At 41.9% G+C, this 23,713-nt stretch overlaps 1 protein-coding gene across 4 annotated transcripts in view; it reads right to left on the bottom strand.

The window, feature by feature from the left end:
* The window catches only part of RAD18 (RAD18 E3 ubiquitin protein ligase), a 182,116-nt gene that overhangs the window by 71,109 nt on the left and 87,294 nt on the right, over positions 1-23,713 (bottom strand). For all 4 annotated transcript variants that reach the window (XM_054977684.1, XM_054977685.1, XM_054977686.1 and 1 more), the window contains 2 exons: positions 21,864-21,998; positions 11,235-11,397 (listed from right to left, as the gene is read on the bottom strand). In XM_054977684.1, the coding sequence (XP_054833659.1) occupies positions 11,235-11,397; positions 21,864-21,998 (298 nt within the window). The remainder of the gene's footprint in view (positions 1-11,234; positions 11,398-21,863; positions 21,999-23,713) is intronic.

Below are 23,713 nucleotides of genomic sequence, written 5' to 3'. Positions count from 1 at the left end.
TGAATCACATGCAAGGTGCTCTCCATCCACTGCTTGCTCACTCAGTTAGGGCAATAAAGGGGGGAGGGAAGAGTGTCCTTCCCTCAGTTCCTTGAAGTTGCTTCCGGAGCTAGGTAGAAATAGAGTGAAAAAAGCTCACAGCAGGGCTGGAGGAAGTGATATGTGACTGTCCAGGTAACCTCAATCAAATACTTGTAGATCATATACTCTTTTTTTGTGTGCAAGGAACTTAATGAGAATTTAACATGACATGCAAAGAAATACTGAGCTTTGAACATTTTTCAACTGCTTGAATTTCAGAAGGCCATTCAATCCAGTTTTCAACTGATTGATTCCTGAGGCTTTTTAGTTTGTCATTATATACTTTTTGCAATCCTATTTCCTGTTAAAATAAAAAAAAATTAAGCATGGAGGCCAAATGGCCAGACACAGTATACTTTCATTATGAGATGTTTAAAATATCACTGCAGTTTTATGACTAGGTGCAGCAATGCCAATGAAAGAGTGCTGCCAGGTAACATTGCAAACTTGTAATTTAAGCTGGCATTTACAATAACTTCTTAATTTTTAATTTGCACTTGTTTCATCTAGGATGGATGTTACAGAGCAAATATTGCCTTTCTATGTCTTCCAATTCTTTCTAACTCATATTCAAAACTATAAAATAGAAACAGGAAAGTACAGGAACCCACATCAGAGACTCAATAAAGATTAATAAGTTGGCTCTCTACAGTTAAAGTAACAAGTACATTCCAAATACCAAGTGCCCAGTCATTCTATGCCCACTATCTTCTCATTGGCCCAATTCTAGTTTACGTCCAAATGCTTCTGCTGAGCATTCAACACCACAGCAGTTTTATTCCATTAGAATAAAACTTAAAACAAAGCAACATGAGCTTTGCTTCCTCCAGGTTTTGGGAACTGTTCTACAGCTGAAAGGCAAGTCAGCCCCACTCTTGACCTGCGTAACTTGCAGTGAATCCAGGAGGGGCTGTTTATCTACCTGACTAATACAGACTTCGTAAGACATTTCCTATTGTATATCCTCCCCATCTGCCCTTTGTTCAGGAAATGCAGAGGCTGGGAAAACCTCTAATTGAGACCATGCAAAACAACTGCCACAAAAGGATTTCATGTAGCATATCTGGGAAATACCTCTTTCTGTTGTGATCTTGGAGAGCAAGGAGGCTCTACTGGACTAGATGGATCAATGGTCTTTTGTATATGGCAGCTTCATGTGATCTAGTGTAGGCAAAAAGGGGAACTGACAATGCAATCCTAAGCAGAGTTATGCCAGTCTAAGCTCATTGATTTCAATGAGCTTAGATAGGAGCAACTCCTCTTAGGACTGCACGGAGTCCAGATACCAAATAAGTACTTAGCCACAGAATTTTTACCTAGGTGTAGCTCTATACCTTGTTTAGGACAAGGAGGGACCCCTGCCGAAGAATCAGGTTAACAACTTAGCAATAATTTTGAAGCGAATTGAAAATGGTATTGCCTTTCAGTCCTCACATACTGCATTCTAAATTACTCTGCACAGCAGAGTCACGAAGCCCAAATCAGGAATTCTTGTCTAAAAAGCAGCTGATGTGCCTTCCAAGGAGCTCCCTGTACTTGGGTCAGTATCACTGAATTTGGCTGACCTCACAGGACAATATCATTCCACCATCTGCACGCTGTCCCTTGGAGGGACAACACATCTCAGTTCAAAATGCCAAACTCATTTTAAATGTGTAATGAACATGTTCAACACTGTCATGAATTCCGTATTTGCTCAGCTGAGTGAGGTCTCCTATGCTCCATTCATCTGCCTAACCAAACAAATAGCTAAGGTTACATATAATTCCACATTTGTTTTACACAAACAAACAATTTAGTTTGGAATTTTAAAAAACTGCCTATAGTAAGCTTTCTTTTAAAAAATAACCAGGTTTAAAAGGAAATATGAACCCTTCAAGCATATTTAAATTTATACATACTCAATACTGAACCATGACCATCTGTCAAGGAAATGGCTGTAATCAGATGTCACAAATGCAACAAACTAGTTATTTACTAGATGGCTTGTATGTAACCTTTCTGCTCTTTACAACTTTCACACTGTGGGGGAAGGGCAGTAATACACAGTTAAATATGTTTTTATTTATTTCCCTTATACCTCACTATTCTCTTCAATGAAGACCTCAACCAGCCTACAATATTCTCCCCTTCTCCATTTTATCCCCCAAACAACACTGTGCGGTTGGTTAGGCTGAGAGGATGAGACTGTCCAAAGTCATCCAATATGCTTCCATGGCAGAGTCGGGAATTCAAACCTGGGTCTCCCAGATCCTTGTCAAACTTTCTAACCACTACACCACAGAGGCTTTCTGTTTTGTGTGTTCAACTACACAATAAATCAGTTAGTACAAAGCATGTTAACAAACCGACTACAAACACTAACCTGAAATACTGGCTTTGTGCACCCCACCAAGGCCTACTTTGTTTGACTTGCTACATTGCTACTTGCTTCATCAGACACCATTAATAAACCATGGTTTGAACAAAGCAAAGCTGATAAATCAGAGTTTATTTTAACATGTGAATGCGGCAAATGAATTAAAGGATGCTTTTCTACTCCAAACAGAACTTATACAGGAATATTTAAAATTTCTTAAGTAATTTATTGTATTTATTATTCTGGCCACCCTACTGACCACTACCAAGCAATCATATGCAGCAGGATCCAGGAGAACAACAACAACAACAACAACAACAACAACATTCAATTTATATACCACCCTTCAAAACAACTTAATGCTTACTCAGAGCGGTTTACAAAGTGTATTATTATTATCCTCATGACAATCACCCTGTGAGGTGGGTGGGGCTGAGAGAGCTCTGAAAGAGCTGTGACTGACCCAAGGTCACCCAGCTGGCTTCAAGCAGAGGAGTGGGGAATCAAACCCAGTTCTCTAGATTAGAGTCCTGCCTCTCTTAACCACTACACCAAACTGGCTCTCATCTCTATGGCCACAAGATCATCCAGGGTGATCATGTATTCCTACATTTGGTCTTAAATAATTATTTATGACTCTAGCGAACATACAGCATGGACATATATGTTTTATCACATGAAGAAATGCTGTTTTCCCCAATAACGAAACCCTTTCTTATTAAAAGTGCAGGTGACTTACAGCCTGATCCTAAGCATGGGTTGGATCCAGATGAAATTCTCTGTTCTTGAAAAGCACTAAATTCTGCCAGAGGGACAGAACATCCCTGCTTCCTCCCACTCACAGAAGCCCACTGATCTCCCACAAAATGCTACTCCTAGGGGACAGGGGACCCTCAAGAACAGCATGAGAGGCAGATCATGGATCAGCAGCAGGAAGGGAGAATGACTGGAAGTTACCCCAACCCTTGAATCTGTGGAAAATTTAGTCTCAATCCAACCTCAAATAAGTCCCTATTTTGTTTAATGTGCCTCATTTCTAAATATGCATGCAATAGATTTCAGCCTTAGTCATGAATAGTGCGCTCCTGTGGGCTTAAGATCAACCGGCTCAGACTGTATGTAGTAATTCTGTACAGGAGTGCACTGACAGTGATCTTACTCAGTATCCTTGCATGTATATGGGCAGCCAACCAGAACTACATCATCTCAAAATGGACATAATTTCACAGAGCAAAGGCCGTGAGAGTTTCATAGCCTCAGCAAATAACTACTATGTCTGCTCGTTCAGAAAATACACACATTTCAGAATGAAGAAAGATCTGGGTTTTTTTCTTTATGACAATTATTTCAACTATAACTTAGCAACAGTTAGACTGTGCTTGAAGTAAAAAAAGGCACTGTGGAGTCCAATATACCCTAAACGTATTTTTTTGCTGAATAAGCTGCAACTTACCTATAGTAGCAAGAGGAATATCACTTAAAGCCTTATCCCATTGTTTTAGCAAAACTGGACATTCCAGATAGCCATTCCATTAATTTCTAAGGCTCTGTGTATAATATTTATTAACCAACCTCAAATATTTATATACAAATCTCACAGATTTTGCGAATCTTCAAAAGTGGGAGAGATTCTGAAACACTCAAAGCTGCTGAATCATATTTGGACACCAACAAATTTTGCAATTCTAAATACTGCCACTCAGCAGAAGTTGGCAAACCATATTTAGACAGTTAGAAAAATGAAAAGAACTCATCATTATTACCTATCAATTGATCTAAAGTAAAAATTCCCTTATCTGTCCAAGCATTCCCTAAGAAACTTTTAAGTTTAGATTTGACCATAACGTTAATTTAGCATATCAGAAGAGGTCAAATTGATATTGTTGTGATATTATGTGCCACACTTCTCTAGCTGCAGAAATTGTTGGAGGGACAAAACCCATTTTAACATAAGTAGACCATAATGCATTCCACTTAAAAGGTAGTTCCAAAAAAGAGGCTTCCAAAACAGCCTCTTTTGTACGTGCTAAAATATGTACATATTTTGTACATATATTAGATGCCTGATAAGCACTAAAGTCCGGAAGACCAAATCCAGCTTGAAAGCTGCATCCTCTTTAAAGAAATTTCCAAAACAAAGTATTAAGTTCATGAATATATCTACAAGGTGTATAAAAAGGGACTGCGTGCATAACATATATAGTTCAAGGTATAATATTCATTTTGAGTATATTTACTTTAATGACAGGTTTAGGGTTGCCCATCTATCCAAATCCAAAAATATATCCAAGATTAGCTTGTTAAAATTCAACAAAATCATGTCCTTAATATTCCTTGGGATCACTATTCCAAGATAAGTAATAATATCTGGGCATCATCGAAAATGCACCTCAGTAATTATATTCTGTGATATATTGTCTCCCAGTGGCATCAATTCTGATTTTGTCCGATTAATTGAATAACCAGACAGATCATCAAAATTATTAATCAAACTCAATTCAGGAATGGAAGATGAAGGTTTTGAAATAAATAATAAAGATCACCTGCATATAAATTAATTTTAATTTCTTTAGGATTTCATGTAACTATAAGTCATGAAGCAGTACTGGTGACATCTGGGAGCTCCAATACTATCGTAATAGTCCAAATAAAGAAAAGCTAACACTTCAAAGTCCAGGAAAGAATAATGGGAATGACTGCAAGGAGCTTTCCTTGATATTTAATGAGATAGCTACCCCTCAAAAGTATCTCCATAAATGCATTATGTAGCTGCATTATCACAGTACATCCAGTTGTCTTCTGCTTTCATCCAAGAAAGCTATCAGTATCTCTTAAATTAGGGCTCCTGGGTCTGACTATGAGCCACCGGATTTAAACCTGATCTTATAGAACGATTGTTAGGCTAAAATAGGGGGGGGGGGGATCCCACGTGCACTATCCTGAATTTCTTGGAAGAATATCACGTTGCAAATGGAATAAACAAACCAACAAATAATGCCTCCAGCCGTCTCATCAAGACTTAATGCCAACATTCAGATCGTCAGTGGGTATGTGGTTATGTTGCCCAAGTGACTTCACTTTTACAAAAATGACTGTTCAGCTTGTCTAATTAAGTGGTCACATTTTATTATGTATGCAGTGCTGACGCTTCAGCTGCTACCCACAAATGACAGCTTTTCCTTAGTATATTCATATGTCATTTCTTTCTTATTAATGGATGTCTCAAGCACTGAGAAATTCTGGAAAAGAGCAACTAGGAAGAAGAAACTCCATCCAAAACAAAGAAAAATGGACCACTTTTAGCTTGGGTAGTGGAAAATAGTAACCCTTTCCAATTCATTCATTGATTTAACTGCTACTGTCTCCCATGTTGCTTTCCTGGCATCCATACTGTCGAAGTACAATTTTCTCCTTAGATAAAAGAGGCACGCTGTTTAGGACAGCTCTTGCTGAACGGTGTGATTTGGATCACTGGAGTCTCCTGCACCCTTTTCAAAGGGACACTCTTTGCTCCAGCAAAGGAGAAGGTAGCAAAGATCTTTTCACAAGAGGCAGCCCTTCTGAGGTCATCTGGACTTCAGCCACTGTTTCATCTGGTAACTAATATGCCATGCTTACAGAATCTTTAGGACTCTTACAAACCAATTCTATGCATGTTGACTCAGAAGCTAAGCCCACTTTGCTAAATAGGAGAGAGCCAACCCTTCCAACAGAAGAGGCAAGAAGGGTGACTTTATTCCTTCCTCAGCAGCCCTCCAACTCACATGGATACTAGTTCAGGAATTAACTCCAAATTTCTATGAAAAGGCTCTGGGAATCAACTTTCCCAATGGATAAGACTGTTGGAGGAATGGGAAGACAAGGAACAACCAATTGGCTTGTAACATAAAATCACAAGTGTCTTCCACCAACAGATCAAAGGATCCAGCCCACTTAATTTAAAATCAGCGATACCACAGGATCTAAAACTAATTAGATGGCATAATTCCTTGTTCTGTCCAATGCCCATCAGTATTTTAAAGTCAGAGTAAACCAAGTCAGCAGGATAACCAATTGGCTTGCAAAATAAAAAATAGATAATGCCAGCCAAAACAATTTCTCTATCTTTTCTAACCAAGGTATCTATAGTGATTCAAAAATTCTTATTTGACCAGATCTTTAGTATTACAGGCTCACGTAGATATTGTATTTGTATGTCTGTATTTAAACTTCTTTTCTTTTTTTCCACTTAACAGATAAAACTTTTTTAAAATTCTGGTTCATAATTTTGTTGCATGCAACAGTTTTTTTAATTAGGCAAATATCAGATAGGAAGACTGTGGAAACTGCTTCCAGATACAGGCCTTAAATGTGGCTCCTCTAGATGCAAACTCCACCCTACCCCAAATCAAATCCAAATTTGGGCAAGGTTGACAACCAAGCTGCAATTGCAGATCCCTTCTGGGGTGTGGGGGGGAGGAACAAGACTACAAATGATGCTTTTACTCAGCAGGCTTCTTTAAAAGATTGACAGTAGAAAGGCAATGACAGAACCCAAAGGAAAGGGTTTCATTTTGTCCCTTTGAAAGTTTGCTTATATAAAAAGTAACTGATATATAAATGCAAATTACAGTATTTAGGCTACAAAATGCAAATTACAGTATTTAGGCTACATCTTCTTTTTCAAGATTCAAGGCTGCTCTGTGAGATCTCTTTAAGCCTTTTAAAAACAGGGAACACTTGAACAAGATGCTAAATGAAAACTTGAAAATTATAGAAATTTGCATCCACCTAAACGCAATGCTCTGCAGAATTAATCTAGTCTAAACCCATTGAAATTTACTAAAGGCTTAGACTGGAGTAATTCTATACAGGACCGCACAGGAAATTCAGCCCGGAAATTGGTGGCTTTCCAGGCTTCCAAAAATACCAGCAGCATCCTGTATATGGCAAATGAGACAGGACTCCCCAGATTTGTCCCTAATTGCCTATAAAAACCTTGTGAACACTTCTCTTTTGGCTCTTTATTGGAAAAGAACAAAGATACTTAAGATGTAGTTTAAGATATCACCACTACCTCCCGGGAAACTACCAATTTGGATTGTTAGTTTAAATGCATTATAGTTTTACAGAGATTCTAGGGAAAGAGCTGCTACCCTGACCCAATATTTGAAAGCTGTGAGAGGATAGATGTAATTTAAGAAACTGAAGCATAATCCAGATACGAGGCAAGTGCTAGGGACTGGAAATAAAGCCCATTCCGTACCAGGTTATACTCCCCCTAAAAGGCATGCAGTTTCACTGACTAAAAAGAAGTGCTATTTGACAAGCTTACACCGGTTTGCCAACTGCAACCATTACCGGAGAAAGCGGCCGTGGCTATATGCCTTGGTAATATGGAGCAGCATCTTCCTGAGGCCACCCTTGAAAATAGTTTGCTAACTATAGCTGACGCAAAATGCAGAAACAAGAATGTTAATGAGCATCTGCCAAAACAAACATATTACTCTAGTACTGTTCCACCTTAACTGGTTTCCAGTTTGTTTCCAGGCTTTTTCAAAGCACTGGTTTTGACCTTTAAAGACTTGTAAGGTCCACAGTTCCCAAGGACCTAAACAAATGTGCCCAGATTCTGAGAACACCCTACTGCCTGCTACATCAGAGATAACACTGGCAAATACCCATGGCTTTTAAAAACTATGGTCCCCGTTTATTTCCCACTGAGATGTTGCTGCCTCCCTCTGTGCTGACGCTTCAGTGGAATCTTAAAATTTAGTTCATTTGAAAGATACTTGGCATATAAATCTATATGGGGCTGACTAGTGGTCTTTTGATGGATTTTATAATGCTTTTTAAACATGGTATCATAAAGCTGCAGGAGTTTCCTGTTTTATTTTATACATTACTTTAATTCTGATCTTTAGTACAGCATAAGCTTTATTATCTGACAGTCATGGGAAACATGGTTGCCGCTGGTTAATCAAATGTGCCAGAAAACTACACTTTCTGCTCTACCCTGTTCCCCATCCAGAGAAACCTGCATCCATCAAACTCAGCCCTGTTGAGGTCATCTGGACTCCAGCCACTGTTTCATCTGTTAACTATCCAGAGATAAGCCTCTTGCTTGGTGGGACCCATTCCCCCATGCAACAAAGCCATCATAGGAAATGATGCCGACAAGAGGGCCTGGTGCCCCAGATTCCTCCAACAGAGTTGGCTCTTAACAGCCTGAGTCAGAGAGAGACTGAAGAGGGAACAGGCACCAGAGGATGGTGTCAGCTGGTACAGCCAGTTTTCAGAAGCTGCAGGCATCCAACTGGCCGCCTAATAATAACAAGAACAACAACAACATTTGATTTACATACTGCCCTTCAGGACAACTTAACACCCACTCAGAGCAGTTTACGAAGTACGTTATTATTATCTCCATAACAACAATCACCCTGTGAGGTGGATGAGGCTGAGAGAGCTCCGAGAATCTGTAACTGACCCAAGATCATCCAGCTGGCTTCAAGCAGAGGAGAGGGAAATCAAACCCAGTTCTCCAGATTAGAGTCCCGTTGCTCTTAACTACTAAACCAATATGGTGGCTGAGTGCCCTCTGGGCAATGCCAGTTAATTGAGCCTTGTGGATAATAAAGAGCAGGTAATGAAATTTTTAATGTATATTAATCTTCCAGTTACAAGCCCTACAGTTTTTATGAACTTTAAAAAAAAAAGATTACCACTTATTTCACAGTAAAATAACAAGGATAAAACAAAGCTATTTAGTAATTTTTGGAATCAAAGAGTTGGATGATGGATCTAGTGATTCAGTCAGCAGAAGGCACTAGTGATGAATGCAGATTTCCCCTTGTTCTTCACCCCCCCAGCAGCCCTTTCCCACCATGGGAAAGTTGATTCCTGTGTTACATGATCTATGGGGCTGTGTTAAAAGGGGGGAAAGGACTGCAATGGTCTTTCCTACCTCTTCAGTCAACTTTCACAGAGTCATAGCTTACTATTAGAAGGTGAAGAAAGGTGATCCTTGCACAAGTGGATTGTGAGATCCTACCCTTAAAACAAAGCTGTCCGCTGCAGTGTATCTGGTCCATCCATCCAGATCTCTATCAATGTAACCTTTTAAGCAATAATATAATAATGATACTGCTTATATAAATAATATGATCATCAAAATGAGCTGTCACTACAAGAATGAGTGAAAATTCATTCCATTTTGCCTCTGAATGGCCTATATATGATTTTTTCAAGCACAAGAGGTAAGCTTTTCCTCATTCACAGCAAATGTTAAAAATTGTAGTAACAATGGTCTATTATGTGGCTTGGTAGGAGTCATATTCTGCTAACCAGAGATACTAAAACAATGGGAAACATATGTTGCTTACAGATGCTGAAAAATTGCATTTTCAAAAGCTTGTTTTCTAAGAATGAAATAACACTGCCAAGTTTTCCCTCGAACTATTTTACATACTTTACATTCCCATGTACCTATCTGCTTAGCTGCTTTTGCTTTGAAAATAAATTTAAGTCAAATAAAGGTCACCTACAAAAAAGCATGAATGAATTAATCACATGCACATGAGGGCCCCTGCTAAACTTGCCAGCAAAGAATTCAGTAGTATGAAAACATAAAAAAATATGAAGAAATTAAACACTAAAGACTTTCACTAACAAATGTATCTTTTAGGACCACATAAGAGTAGGATTTTTGTTCCAAAAATGTACATATATACAGTTCACAGTATTGTTCATTCTGACTAGCAGCGGTTTTCCAAGAAACTCTGAAACTTGAATCCTAAGTGAGGATTCACAGGCTACTTGCCATTAGGAGTGTGCGCTTTGGGTTCCCGGTTTGGAAAAAAAACTCGAGCCGGGCCCGATTCGTAATTTCTGAATTCAGTACGATGGCCCTGATTCGGAAATACCGAATCAAAGCTTCCCAAAGCAAGAGATTCAGATAGCTTTGGGAAGCTTCAGGGCTTTTTTAATGGGTGCCTGGCTGCCTGCCCTCCCACCACCACCCCACTTACTCGGGGCATCCTTCTGGTGGCGGCGCAGGTGGCGCAGGCACCAGTGTTTGGTGTCACCCTGCCAACCACCGCAGAGGCTGAAGCGGCGGTGCGGGCACAGGCGTTTCGCTGCTGCCCTGCCGGCCGCCACAGAGGCCGAAGCAGCGGCACAGGTAGTGCGGGCGGTGCAGGTGCTCGCTGCCATTTTGCCGGCTGCCGCAGAGGCCAAAGCAGCAGCATGGGCGGCACAGGCACAGGCGTTTTGCTGCCGCCATGCCAGCCGCTGCAGAGGCCGAAGCGGCGGCGTGGGTAGCAGAGACACCAGCTGCAGCCTTCCCCACTGCATTGCTGGTGGTGGCGTCGGCCAAAGGCCTGCTCTGGCCTTCGGAAGGTAAGTGGGGTTGGGGGAAGGGGGGCTCAGGGGGGATGTGGGAATCTCACTTTGGTATGCTCTGAATCATTTCGAAGCATACTGAAGCGATTTCCAACAACCCAGGTTTGGGTTATTCCGGATTGTTTTCCCACTTCGGGTAAACCTGAAGCAGGAAAACCGAATATTTTCCCGCTGCACACCCCTACTTGCCATAATGGAATCAACATTAACATTGTGATCAAATTATCTCTTATTTGTCAACATTTGTCAATATTTGTCTAACAGCTAGTCACCAGAAACACATCATTCATGCTAACCCATTTTTTTCTCACAACAATTCTGTGATGCTGAGACAGCAATTGGTCAAAGACTTCTGTTCCATGTCCTTTGACACCAAACACTGAAGTGGAAAAAGGGCTTTATGCTAACCAACCTGTTTGAGGATCCAGAGGAGTGAGAGGAGGATGGAAGAATCAATCCCCTGGCTTTAGACAAATCAAGAGATTGGCTTCTGGAGCAGTCAAAAGCTCCTTTCTCGAACCCTACATCTGTAAGGACATCTCTGTGTGCATCTTCTTCAGCACTCTGCTTTTCCGCTAGGGAAACAGAAAAACCCAAGAATAAGTAAATTGGTTTGACTATGTTTCTAAGTATTTCTATGTTCTTCAGTAAATAAACTAAAACTGTAACAAACACACACTTCACTGCAATCTGTAGCTTGTATGTAGCTCAGCCCCTGAGATGTACAGATTTCTGAATTTAGTTTAGTTTATTCGGTGTTTAACCCACCCTCCCCACAAGTGAGCTCAGGACGGGGTACAACAGTCATAAAATACAATTGAATAGTAAATTCTACAATAAAATTCAGCAATTAAAATTATATATATATATATATATATATATATATATATATATATATATATATATACACACACACACACACACACACATACACACACACACACAGAAACCTGATATAGTTGCCTACACATTCCTGCCCCCAGTATACAAAGAGGAGGTAGACAGAGTTTACTGACAGTTCTACAATTATTTCAATTATTTCTCTATTCTTCTTGAACCACGGTGAAAAAGGGAACCTCAGATAGATATATAAAATGAAATTCCCTTTTTTTCTCTCACATAAACAGTCACTCTCTGCAGTTGACTGGATTGTCTCTCTCTCTTTCTCTGTGTACACACACACACACACACACACACACACAATAAATAAAAATGAAAAAACAGAGGCTATTGTACTTTGGTCACATCATAAAAAGACAAGATTCACTGGAAAAGGCAATGCTAGGAACAGGAAGGCAGTAGGAAGAGAAGACAACCCCAAATGAGATGGCTTGACTCAATAAAGGAAGCCACATCCTCCAGTTTGCATGATCTGAGCAAGTCTGTTAATGATAGGGCATTTTGGAGGTCTTTCATTCACAGGGCCACCAGAAGTTGGAAACAGCTTGACAGCACATAACACACACATATTTGAGAGAGAGAGAGAGAGAGAGAGAGAGAGAGAGAGAGAGAGAATGAGTGCAAACAAGCACTAACAAAAATCCAGTCAGCTGTGGAGTGTAACTTTTTGTGTGAGAAAAAGGGAGCTGTGTCTCTTAAGCATATGCTTTGGATATGTCCAGCCATTGATCCCTTTGGGGCTGAAGTCATTTCCCATACTAATTTTGTCTTACAATATTCACTTATTTTTGAGGGTGTTAATGTACTTATAAACTATTTGCCTGTCTCCTGGAACCTAACTGATGGTCAACAAAAATGGACCCACCATGCCCTTACAGTTTCTAGAAGACTGTAAAGCCTGGAAAGACAAAAGCGCACTTCCTACAATTAATTGGATTGAGTACCTTATAAATTTATCAACATTTGAACATATTGCATATAGACAGCAATTGCACATGAACTTATTTTTAGATATTTGGAAACCTTTTATAGAAGGGTATGTATAGATTTGCCAATAGTGTTTTTGTTGCCAGCACTGGGATTTTTTTAATTTTTCTTTTTTGTTTGATTTGCACTAATAAAAAAAGAGAGAGAGAGAAGTCTCTTCCCTCTCCCCCTCTCAGGGATGATGAACATGTTACCTTCACCAAAAACAGAAGCCACACTCCTGATGCTTTGTAATTTAAAGCAAACTGGGAGCTCTTCAGAATATTTACATGTTGGTTTTATAAACATGCACTCTAGATTATAAGTGGAGACCCGGAAGGAATTGCAGGGGCATCTCATTTCCCCCTCTCCCGCCATGCTTGCTTTCTCTTTCCAGCTCCCCATAGCCTCTCCCCCTTTTCCTGCTTCATTCTATCCTTCCCATCCACCTTTGCCTGTACCCGTCTTCACCTTTCCCCCTTCCCACCTCAGCAACCTCTCCCCTATGACCCAGCTAACTGATGTCAGCTGAGCCAAGCCCAGTTTCATGGCAGGGAAGGACTTCTGGGGGTCCTTTCACTTTTCCCTTCCCCACCCTTCACTTTTTCCTGCATCCCCTTTCCCACGCTATTTCCATTTTCCCTCCTTCTGGCAGCCTCTATATGCTCACCTTTCAATATGCTCTTCTCTCCTTCAAATCCACTAAACAACTTACTTTTTATCTGCTCCCCCATCTTCATCTATATTTAGTAATTTACTTCATTTATATACTGCCCATCTCAACAATGGGAACACAAAGCAGGCTGACATCATTCTCCTTGTCTCCATATTATCTTTACAAAAACCCTAAGAGGTAGGTTTGGCTGAGTGTTGACTGGATCAAAGTCACCCAGAGAGCTTCCATAGCAGAGTGGTGATTCATACCTGGATCTCCCACATCTTACTCTGAAACTCTAACTACTACACTACACTGGCTTGGGGGGGGGGAGCTGCTGTTGAACAATAGCCAGGCAGCCAGGCCTAGGTGAGTTATGCAAATCAGGAGGTATCAAGTCGCCCAGTGGTTGCTTCTGGGCTTGGCCTCAATGAGTCCTCCTTCAAAGGCCAAAATAACCCTGGAAAGGGCCCTGCCCTCTCCTCCTGCCTTTTACTGACAACAACCAAGCCTGAAATACTGGCTAAACTGTTATGATTACCTAGCAACAGCCACTGAGGGCATGTGGTTAAAGCTACAGGAGCTCCTTTTATCATTTTGGGTTTTTTAAATACCCCAATGTACTTTTTTTAGATTTCAGATTTTTATGCAAACTTGGGGCATTTTTCAGGTGTGTAGGAAGATAACAGAGTTTCGCTTACCGTAACTGCTGTTCATTGACGTTTTCTATGCAGGCACACATGGGACTGCGCACGCACAGGCCTGCCGACCGGCTCTTTTTTTACTAGCTAAATGTCCACTAGGGGGCGCCCAACCGGTAGTGCGCATGCGCGGCTTTTCCCACCAATATTACATCCGGTGGGCGCCCCTCACCCTCCAGTTTCTCCTGTGCCAACGGCTCAAACGGGGCCTTCATCAAAATAGTTAACACCAACTTGAGTGACCACTGGGGCACAATTTCTCTAACTGGCGGAAACATGTTCTCGCTACGGTTCCCCCAGGCGGGAGCAAGGATATCCTCAGTCTGAGGTTGATCGGGATCTGAGCCCGAGTCCTCCATCGGATCCATCACCCGATGAAATTATTATCGGATCTGGCAGAGTTTCTCCGACGGAGGATTTCTGCCTGTATGCGGAACAGATGATGCGAATGGCTCGTTCCCTGGAGTTAGAAGTATCAGCGGTGAATCCGAGGCCTAAAGATAAGATCTTATGCCACATATACTCTGGAAATCCTGCTTCCATTGCCTTCCCCATCATAGAAGGCTTGGAAGAAGTTATCACCTCTGTCTGTGAAAAGCTTCCATTCACCCTACTTCTCATAGATTGGAGGCATTATACAAGACCAGAGATGATGTTTGCACTTATCTCTTCACCCATCCTCCTCCATCTTCTCTTGTCGCCGAGGAGATGCAGTCGAATCAGAGACAGAGTGTTCATGCGGTGCCGGCTGATAAGGAGAGCAGGAAGCTGGACGCTCTGGGGGAAAAGGTGTATTCTTCAGCTGCCCTCAAGGTGAAGATTGTGAACTATTCATCAATAATGGGGGCCTATCAGATATTCCTTTGGAACCGGATCGCGGTGTTCCTGGATAAGCTTCCTGAGGACCAGAGGGTCCTAGCCAAAGTCATTATGGATGAAGCATTGCGCTTATCAAAGCAGCAGATTAGTGCCGGCAGGAACACCTTGGAAACGGGATCCAGAGCCTTGGCATCAGCTGTCGTTCTCAGGAGGCATGCCTGGTTGAGGACAACTGCCCTTCCTCCTCACACCCAGAGCAGAGTCGAGGATATGCCTTTTGAAGGGAAGACCCTCTTCTCTAGCAAAACGGATGAGTACTTGTCCCAAAAGCGAAAGGACCGCTTGACTGCTCGGTCATACGGCATCGTCCATAATAGGCCTTCTCAATTCAACCGGCCTCCGTATCGCTCTTCATTCTACTATCGGAACCGGAACCAGAGATACCAACCGTATCCTCCCTATGGCTCCTTTAGACAACCTCACCTACAATCTAGCTCCTTCCAACGGCGCAGATCTAATTACCGCCCGCGGCAGAATCGTCGGAGCTCGGCTGAAAAGGAACCAGCTTCCCAACCAAAGCAGTTCTGACTAACCGTTGACCAGACTGTTGTTTTTGGGGACCGTTTAGCTGAATTTAGTGCATTCTGGATGGAGATTCAGTCTGACAGTTGGGTTCTTGATGTTATAAAGTTTGGTTATAAAGTTGAGTTTGAAGTTTATCCGGAGTTGTCTCTCCCTAATTTTTCATTTGATTCTTCCTCCCAGAAGCTCCAGACCGCTGTACTGGCGCTACAACAGAAGGGGGCAATTACTGAGGTTCCACAGGGAGAATCCCTCCTTGGGTTCTACTCCAGGATGTTCGTGGTTGTCAAGAAGGATGGGGGAGTACGCCCCATTCTAGACCTTAGAGGCTTAAACAAATCGGTGAGACCTAGAAAGTTTAGAATGTTAACTTTACGGATGGTCCTGCAGCTGATGCCTGAGGACATGTGGTTTGCCATCCTGGACCTTAAGGACGCGTACTTTCATATGTCCATTCACCCGGACCACAGAAAATTCCTGAGGTTTCTTTGCAATGGCAAGGTTTTCCAATACCAGGTGCTGCCTTTTGGTTTGTCCTCCGCACCTAGAGTTTTCACTAAGTGTATGGCCCCGGTGGTGGCTTTCCTTAGACGTCAAGGGTGTTCCATTTTTCCCTATTTGGATGACTGGTTACTGGCTGCCCCGTCCTCTGACCTGCTTTCTGAGCATATTGACCTGGTGGTGCGCACTTGCACACGGTTGGGACTCTTAGTTAATTTTCAGAAATCAGTTTTGGTCCCCTCACAAAGGGCAAATTTCATCGGTATGACCCTAGATAAGATAGTAAACAAGGGATTTTTGCCTCGAGAACGTGCCTTGCGCATCAAGCGCATGATGGCATTTTTCTCTAGGTGTCGATTCCAGCCAGCTTCGGTTATACAGATGCTGTTAGGCCTTATGGCTTCTGCCACAGCGGTGACTCCTCTGGCCAGGTTGCACATGCGACCACTGCAGCTCTGGTTTCTCTCGGTCCATGATTTCCTTTCAGCCCCTCAGACCAGGAAGTATTCCATTCCTCGTGCAGTTCTTAGATCCCTCAGGTGGTAGGTCACTGAAGATAATTTGCTCAAAGGGGTTGCCTTCGGGACGGTACAGTGTCAGGTCACTATATCTACGGATGCCAGTACAATAGGCTGGGGTGCTCAATGTGGATCCCTTAGGGCCCATGGGACCTGGTCGGGGCAGGAATGCTGTCTCCATATTAATATGCTAGAGTTATTGGCTATCCGTTTTGCCCTTATCGCATTCGCAGATATGCTACGACACAAGACGGTGCAAATTCTCACAGACAATTGCACGGCCATGTTTTATCTGATCAAGCAGGGGGGCACTACATCTCGGGCCCTCTGCGAAGAAGCGATGCGTATCTGGGAATGGGCGGTAGACAGGGGCATTTCCTTACAAGCACTCCACATTCCAGGGACTTTTAATGTGATAGCAGACAAACTGAGTCGTCTGACTGCAGACAACCACGAATGGACTATTGCAGACTCAGAGCTGAACAGCCTGTTCGAGACTTGGGGTTTTCCCGACGTGGACCTGTTTGCCTCAGAGAGCAACAGGAAAGCTCCTCAATTTTGCTCTCGGGGAGGTCTGGGTCTAAACTCCTTGGGGGACGCTTTCCAGATCTCCTGGACGGGGGCTCTCTTTTACGCATTCCCCCCCTTTCCGTTGATAGCCCGAACAGTCAGCAAGGTCCTCAGGGATGGGTCTCACATGATATTAGTCACTCCCTTTTGGCCACGTCAGCCATGGTTTCATTTGGTGATGCAGCTTTCTCAGGGTCTATCGTATCAATTCAATCTGGTACCCAATCTCCTCTCTTACAAAGGGGTGCTGTATCACGATTTACCCAAACTGAAGCTAACAGCTTGGTTCATTCGGGGCCCCCAGGGTTGTCTGACAGGGTAGCAGAAATCCTGGTTAATGCTAGACGAGATAGTACTCGTAAGTCCTATGCAGCTAAATGGAAGAGATTTGAATTTTGGGCTGTGGAAAAGGAGTTAGATGTTTGGAATTGTTCGATTGGCCCCATCTTTGATTTTCTACTAACTCTCAAGGATCAGGGGCTTTCTAATTCTTCTGTGAAAGTTTATCTGGCGGCCATCTCCGCGTTTCATGCGAAAATTGATGGCCGAACTGTTTTTTCCCATAGTTTGTCTAAATCCTTTTTAAAGGGCTTACAGAATAAGTGCTACCAGGTACATCCCAGTCCTCACGGGCCAGACAAACTGAGTAGAACCGGTACGGTCGCAGAGGGTCAGAACCGAAGGTCTCAGATTGGAACCGATAAGACAGAGGGGAGCCCTGTTCCGATCGCCGGCAGTGCCTCGAACGGGAAGGAGCGGCTGGCCACGGTCCCTCACGAAGGTCCCACTCATCAGCCGATGAAAGGTAGGAGGGCGACCGGATCTGAGCGGAAGGGGTCTTCGGTCTATCCCAATCGGTCTCTGTCTGCACCGAAGCAGTATGTTTCTGCTTGTTCTTCTTCTTAGCCTTCTTGGGGGGCCCCTCCGAGTGGTTCTCCTCTCCCGAGCGCTTCCTCTGTTTATGCTCGGAAGACCTTGGCGCAGAGTCCCCTGGAACCGGGGCACCCGATGGCCTCGCCGGATCCGAGCTTCTAAGCTCCGAGTGAGTGACACTGGAGGATCGAACCAGTTGACGTGGTTCCGAACTCCTCGACTCCGAAGTCCTCGGTTCTGATGTTTTCGGCTCCATCTAGGCCGTCGGATCCAATACGCTCTTCGGACTCGAACTCGACTTCGCAGGCGACTTAGAAGGTCGTGGAGCGCTCGGCACTCCGCTCGGATCCGAGGTGGTGGTGTCTTTCGCGCGTCCCGGGGAAAGCGATCTCGCAGTGGAAGAGACGCTTCAGGACGACTTCCCACTAACAGAAGGGGGCTTAGGAGGGATCACCGCCCCATTAGTCGCCCTCATGGCCCTCTTCCATAACATCGCCTCTAGCCTGGCTTTTCTTTCGGCTCTGGCTTTTGGCGTAAACTTCTGGCAGTGCTCACACTTAGAGACGTTATATGTCTCTCCAAGGCATTCCAGACAGACTGAGTGACCGTCTGTCTGGGTCATCTTAGTGGAGCACGTCGCGCACCGTTTGAAGAGAGCTTTTTCAGACATCGTGTCTGAGAAAAACAAACTCACAGCAACCGTTCTTCACTCACTTTCACTTTTTTCTTCGAAGCAGACGAGCTAGATCCTAACCGGTCGGTGGCAAAGAAGAAACTGGAGGGTGAGGGGCGCCCACCCGATGTAATATTGGCGGGAAAGGCCGCGCATGCGCACTACCAGTTGGGCGCCCCCTAGTGGACATTTAGCTAGTAAAAAAAGAGCCGGTTGGCAGGCCTGCGCGTGCACAGTCCCATGTGGGACTGCACAGAAGACGGACAATGAACTGTCTTGTCCATTCATGGCTCTAATCTGACGATTTAAGTACCTCAGGTCAGGGTAATTTTGCGACTAGCATATAAGATCTACATTTTAAAGACAAAGATGAATATATCGGCTATATTTAGCTGGCAGATCTCACCATGGTTAAGTTTAAAATGTGCAAAAAATGCCACTTGTTGACAGAATTACATGTCCCTCCTCCCTTGTCACGTACAGCATGATGAAGTAATCTCGAACAGAAAAAAACTCTAGTTTGGTGAGGATTAATCTAAGGTAGTTCCCTCTGCTATGAACAAGATTCTAAACTGGATTAAATTCTGGTTTAGAATCCCAGTTAGTGTGGGAAATAAGAGGAAAGTAAGAACGTAAGAACTGTCCCTAGTTAAACCTCTGCATCTGTATTCATGTATCATAGGTAGCTGGAGTTAAGTTTGCAACCATGCGAGTGGGGAGAGGAAGCAAGAGTATGTTATATGTGCAAACCCAACAACAAGCCTAATGTATGCACATTTTAATTAATCGACGGTGAATTTTGCTACCTGAATGCAAACACTGTGTTCCCTAGACTACGCGAGGAGGTGGAATAAAATAGGCATAACCTTAACATTCTATTAATAAAAGGCATAATTTCATGTGAGAAAGGACTGTGTATTCATTGTAGCAGGGGAGTTAAGGACTTGCTCTATTATTTAGTGGGAATCCTCTCTTATCGCACTTAAGGGTGAAATGACTGAACCTTATTTCAATGAAGATCCAGAATTGATGTATTGAGCAGAATATAGTTTGGCTCTAAAATACAATTAAAAGAATTACCAAAAGAAATCTCTCACTTCACTGACACTACAAAGCAAGTTCAATAAGATTTTGAACTACCATAATCTGTTATAAACAGGAACATTGTGAATGCATTTTTGATACTGCAGGTCCCTAATGTAAAATGATTCTGCTGTCTTTCCTAAAGTGCTGATAAATGGTTAAATAAATCCAGAAAACCTATCTACTCCAAATTAAAATGAAATTAATACTGAGGAAGTTGGAGATTCTTCCTCCCATTAAAATTCTAAAAATGACACGGGGAGATAAGCATTGCAAGATTAACTGAAAATGGTAACTTTTACGGGTGGAAGCCTGCTTTGGCATCAAGAGCTGTGCAAGATGTCCACAATGAAGTTCAAAAAGCATTTTTGTATTTCCATCTATTTTTTATTTATGAAAGTTTTGCTAAAGAAAACAGGTAAAAAGCCACTGACAGGCCAGAATAGCAATCATGTTAACTTAAGGAGAGTGGAGATTTAGATGACTGAAGGGAAGCTGATTACCAGCATCAGAGTGTAAAGGTCTCCTGAGATGCCATCCAAAAGCAGCCCATCCAATCATAGGGTGAAAAATAACCATCATATTTCTTTTATCCATAAAGCTGTCCTACACTGCATCAGACCACTGGGTCTATCAAGGTTAGTACTGTCAAGGTTAGTACAGGTAGAGGTCTTTCATATTACCTGCTATCTAGTCCTTTTTAATTGGAGATGATGGGGACTGAAACTGGGACAATCTGCATACAAAGGAGATGCCCTATCACTGAGCCATGAGACTAAGATTGTTTTTCCATACATGGAAGTGATATCTGGAAGAACTAGAGGAAAGCACTGGACATAGGAAGAGAAAATGCACATGACTGTCAAACAGGCTGAGGAAGTGCTGCTGCTTAAATTCATAATTCCTAGTTTTTACAATCTTAACAGTTCTTCTATAACTCAGATTATAATCCAATGTGAGAAAAAATTACCTCCACCCTACACTCCTACCAAAACATTAGGTATTATGAGAACTACAGATATCAGGAATTCTGGTGCCTGAGAAACTGACAGAACAGCATTAAAGATGTCAAAAGAGAACAAGTAGAGGGAGAATTGAACAAAAAAAACCCCACCATGATCTCATTGGGGATTGCTATGGGTGTCCAGAGTTTCAAACTCAGCTCAGAAAATTTGCAAGCTTTTGGCAATATAAGTCAATTTCCTGAGTCAAGCGTAGGTTCACCCAACAGCAGTGGGCTGCATTAGTTTTCAACCTTGAGGAAAACAAAATCAGAATTCTGTGCAATGCTTCCTGGATTCCCTCCTTCTTCAGTTATTGTGTTGATTCTGCTTTCCCTTCCAAAAGCCGGCATTTGCTTTTCAGTCCAGGTACAGAGTAACGAAGTATAAGTCAGTCAACTATTAGAAAACCTACATACAAGTTCAGATTTCTTAGCTATGTTTTAAGTAAGAATTGGGCAGTGTAGGATTATTGGACACATGTTATTGATACAATAAGGAATTGGTGAAGAAACATGCTAACCAAGAAGAAAGCCGACACAAAGACCAGAAGCTAGAATTAGTTAGACTATTTATTTTGAGACAGGAATACTAGGGTTTCCTGCTGTTCCAAAAATGGAATTGAAGAAATCAAATCTATAGAAGCCAAGACAATTGTTGGGTGAAAAATAACCCAATATAGTGGCTTTGTTTGGTTTATTATACATTGGAAGTGAGGAGAGGCTACTTAAGACAAGCAACTAATGCTTTTTCTTTAGAAATTTGATGGTAAAAAAGTACAAATAATGAATCAGCATGGCTTGATTAACGTATATTTTATGTCAACTAGCTCCTCTGGCTCCAGATGTCAGAGTCTGAATGAGACTTTAGGAAGATTTGGAATTGCTGCTGGTAACACAGATTAATAAACCTTGAAATAACAGTATCGTGCAGGTTTTAGGCCTATATTCTTCATTTACTAAATATTTCAAGATCTCCCAGATGAACTATCCTGAAAGTAGAAGTGCTTGTCCTATTCAAGGACCAGTAAAACAGCCTGGTTTGAGCAACAGTTTACACATACACACATTAACACCAACAGACTTACAACAGTGTAACACTTAGGAAATGGAAACTCAGTTGCTTCACCTCCATTTTTTATCAATGAAAGTATACACATAAGCATTCAACATTAATTGGGTGTAATCAACAATGCATACCAATTTCTAAAGACATTTTTTCAGCTGCCACTTCCTTCTGATCTGGTTCCTCTTCTGTTTTGATTTTATTTGCTTTTTTCTTCCGCTTATTCACTTGGTCAATTAAAAGCTGAAATTCAGCTTTGTGTTTCTTTCCTAAAATACAAAATGACATGCACACATAAGAAGCAAACAGATGCCACCACAATGAAAGCTTGAAGAGCTGGTAAGCAGCACAATGCCTGTCATTATTATTACTGTTGTATACCCATTTATTGCTACAGCGCTTACACTTAAACTCATTTGTTGTAATTCATTCTCATACATCAAGTGATAGTCTCAGTTTCAAGGTAAAACAGATACAGTTTATCTAGACAGTTCACAGTGGAACAGGAATTTGAACCCTCACCATTTGAGTAGTAGATTTAGCCACGACTGTTGCATATTTATTTATGTATTTATGTACTGTCCACCTTTTTGAGTCAAGGAAGATTACATAATGTAAGTCGGTACAATCAACAGGATGAGGAAGCATCTAATAAATAATGTAGTAAGACTAGGATGGGGATAATATTGGTTGGGAAGACTGAGGTCTTTAAGGACATCATGCTTCTCTCTTTTGATAGGGTTCAGCTGACAGTTGCTGACTAGGTCAAGAGCTGAGGGGTATACTGGACCCAGCATTACTGCTGGAGAAGTAAATGAATACAGCTACAAAAATATTTTCTTCCAACTTAGTTTAGCCTGGAATATGGCCCCCTACTTTGACTTGGCTGATCTGGCATCTGGAGTCACACAACGGTAACATTAAGACTAGATATCTATAATGTACTCTATAGATTTCCCTTCAAAGTCAACTCCAGTTAGTGCAGAATGCGGGAACTTGGGAGTGTATGCATATTACACCCTGTCTGCAATTACTCCATCAGCTGCCTATTAGTTATAAAGTTCAATTCAAAGTACTGGCCATCATATATACAGCCCTTCATGGCATTCTTCAAGCCTGAGAGAATTCCAGCTACATTTATTGTAACAGGCAGGCATGTATTGTTCAAGACACTCATGGAGGTGGGTGGGCAGTATTGCTTCCTAAGCAAAGTGAACTAGCAGCATTTCCACTGTGCATAACTAAAGCATATGCAAGTTTAAATCCTCGCTATTTTTCCCCTGAGATTCTCTACAGTCAAAACTGTTTTATGAGTAGCAGGCCTCTTATCAGACCTTATTGTTTTAGCAGAGTATTATCAAAGGAAGTTATATCTTTTAAAATGAGTACATCTGTTAACTTCAGATTTAAAGCAAGAAGTGTGTCCGTTCCAAGACTATCCCCAATATTGCCCCCCCCCCAAAATTATACAGGCAGTATTAAACAACAGATTTATGTGAATAGTTTGTGGTGAGTTAGGGATTCAGAAGGTTCCTAATCTCTGTCTATTTTATCAATTCGTGGAGTAGCCAGGCTGTTTATGATGATTTCGCATGTAACGGATCAGCTTCTAGTATTATGTTAAAGCAATATTCTTCCTATTTGGAGAGCCCTAAGGCCATTATTAAAGAGTTTTAAAATTTGCTGGTTGTTTAGATACATCTGGGCTGAGCACCATCTTCTGGGTTTCATCAGAATCAATTATATAAAGGGAGTAGGATTATTTAATGGACCCATGGACAGTGAAATTGTACCAATGTATCAGTAATTTTAGTGTAAACAATGGTTTTGGCTGATTGCTCTCTTCTAAAACTAAATACCAGGCTTTTAAAAATAAATATATTATTTTCTGGGTCTGTGAGTCTAGCATTTTTGAAATTGGCACAAGATATCATACAGAAGACTAACTTTCTTTTATAAAATTTAAATAAATCTTAATCCCATT

This window comes from Eublepharis macularius, chromosome 4, assembly GCF_028583425.1.
Source record: "Eublepharis macularius isolate TG4126 chromosome 4, MPM_Emac_v1.0, whole genome shotgun sequence".
Lineage (NCBI taxonomy): Eukaryota > Metazoa > Chordata > Lepidosauria > Squamata > Eublepharidae > Eublepharis > Eublepharis macularius.
The sequence above is the reverse complement of the archived record's forward strand: the minus strand, read 5'-3'. Positions and strand labels throughout refer to the sequence as shown.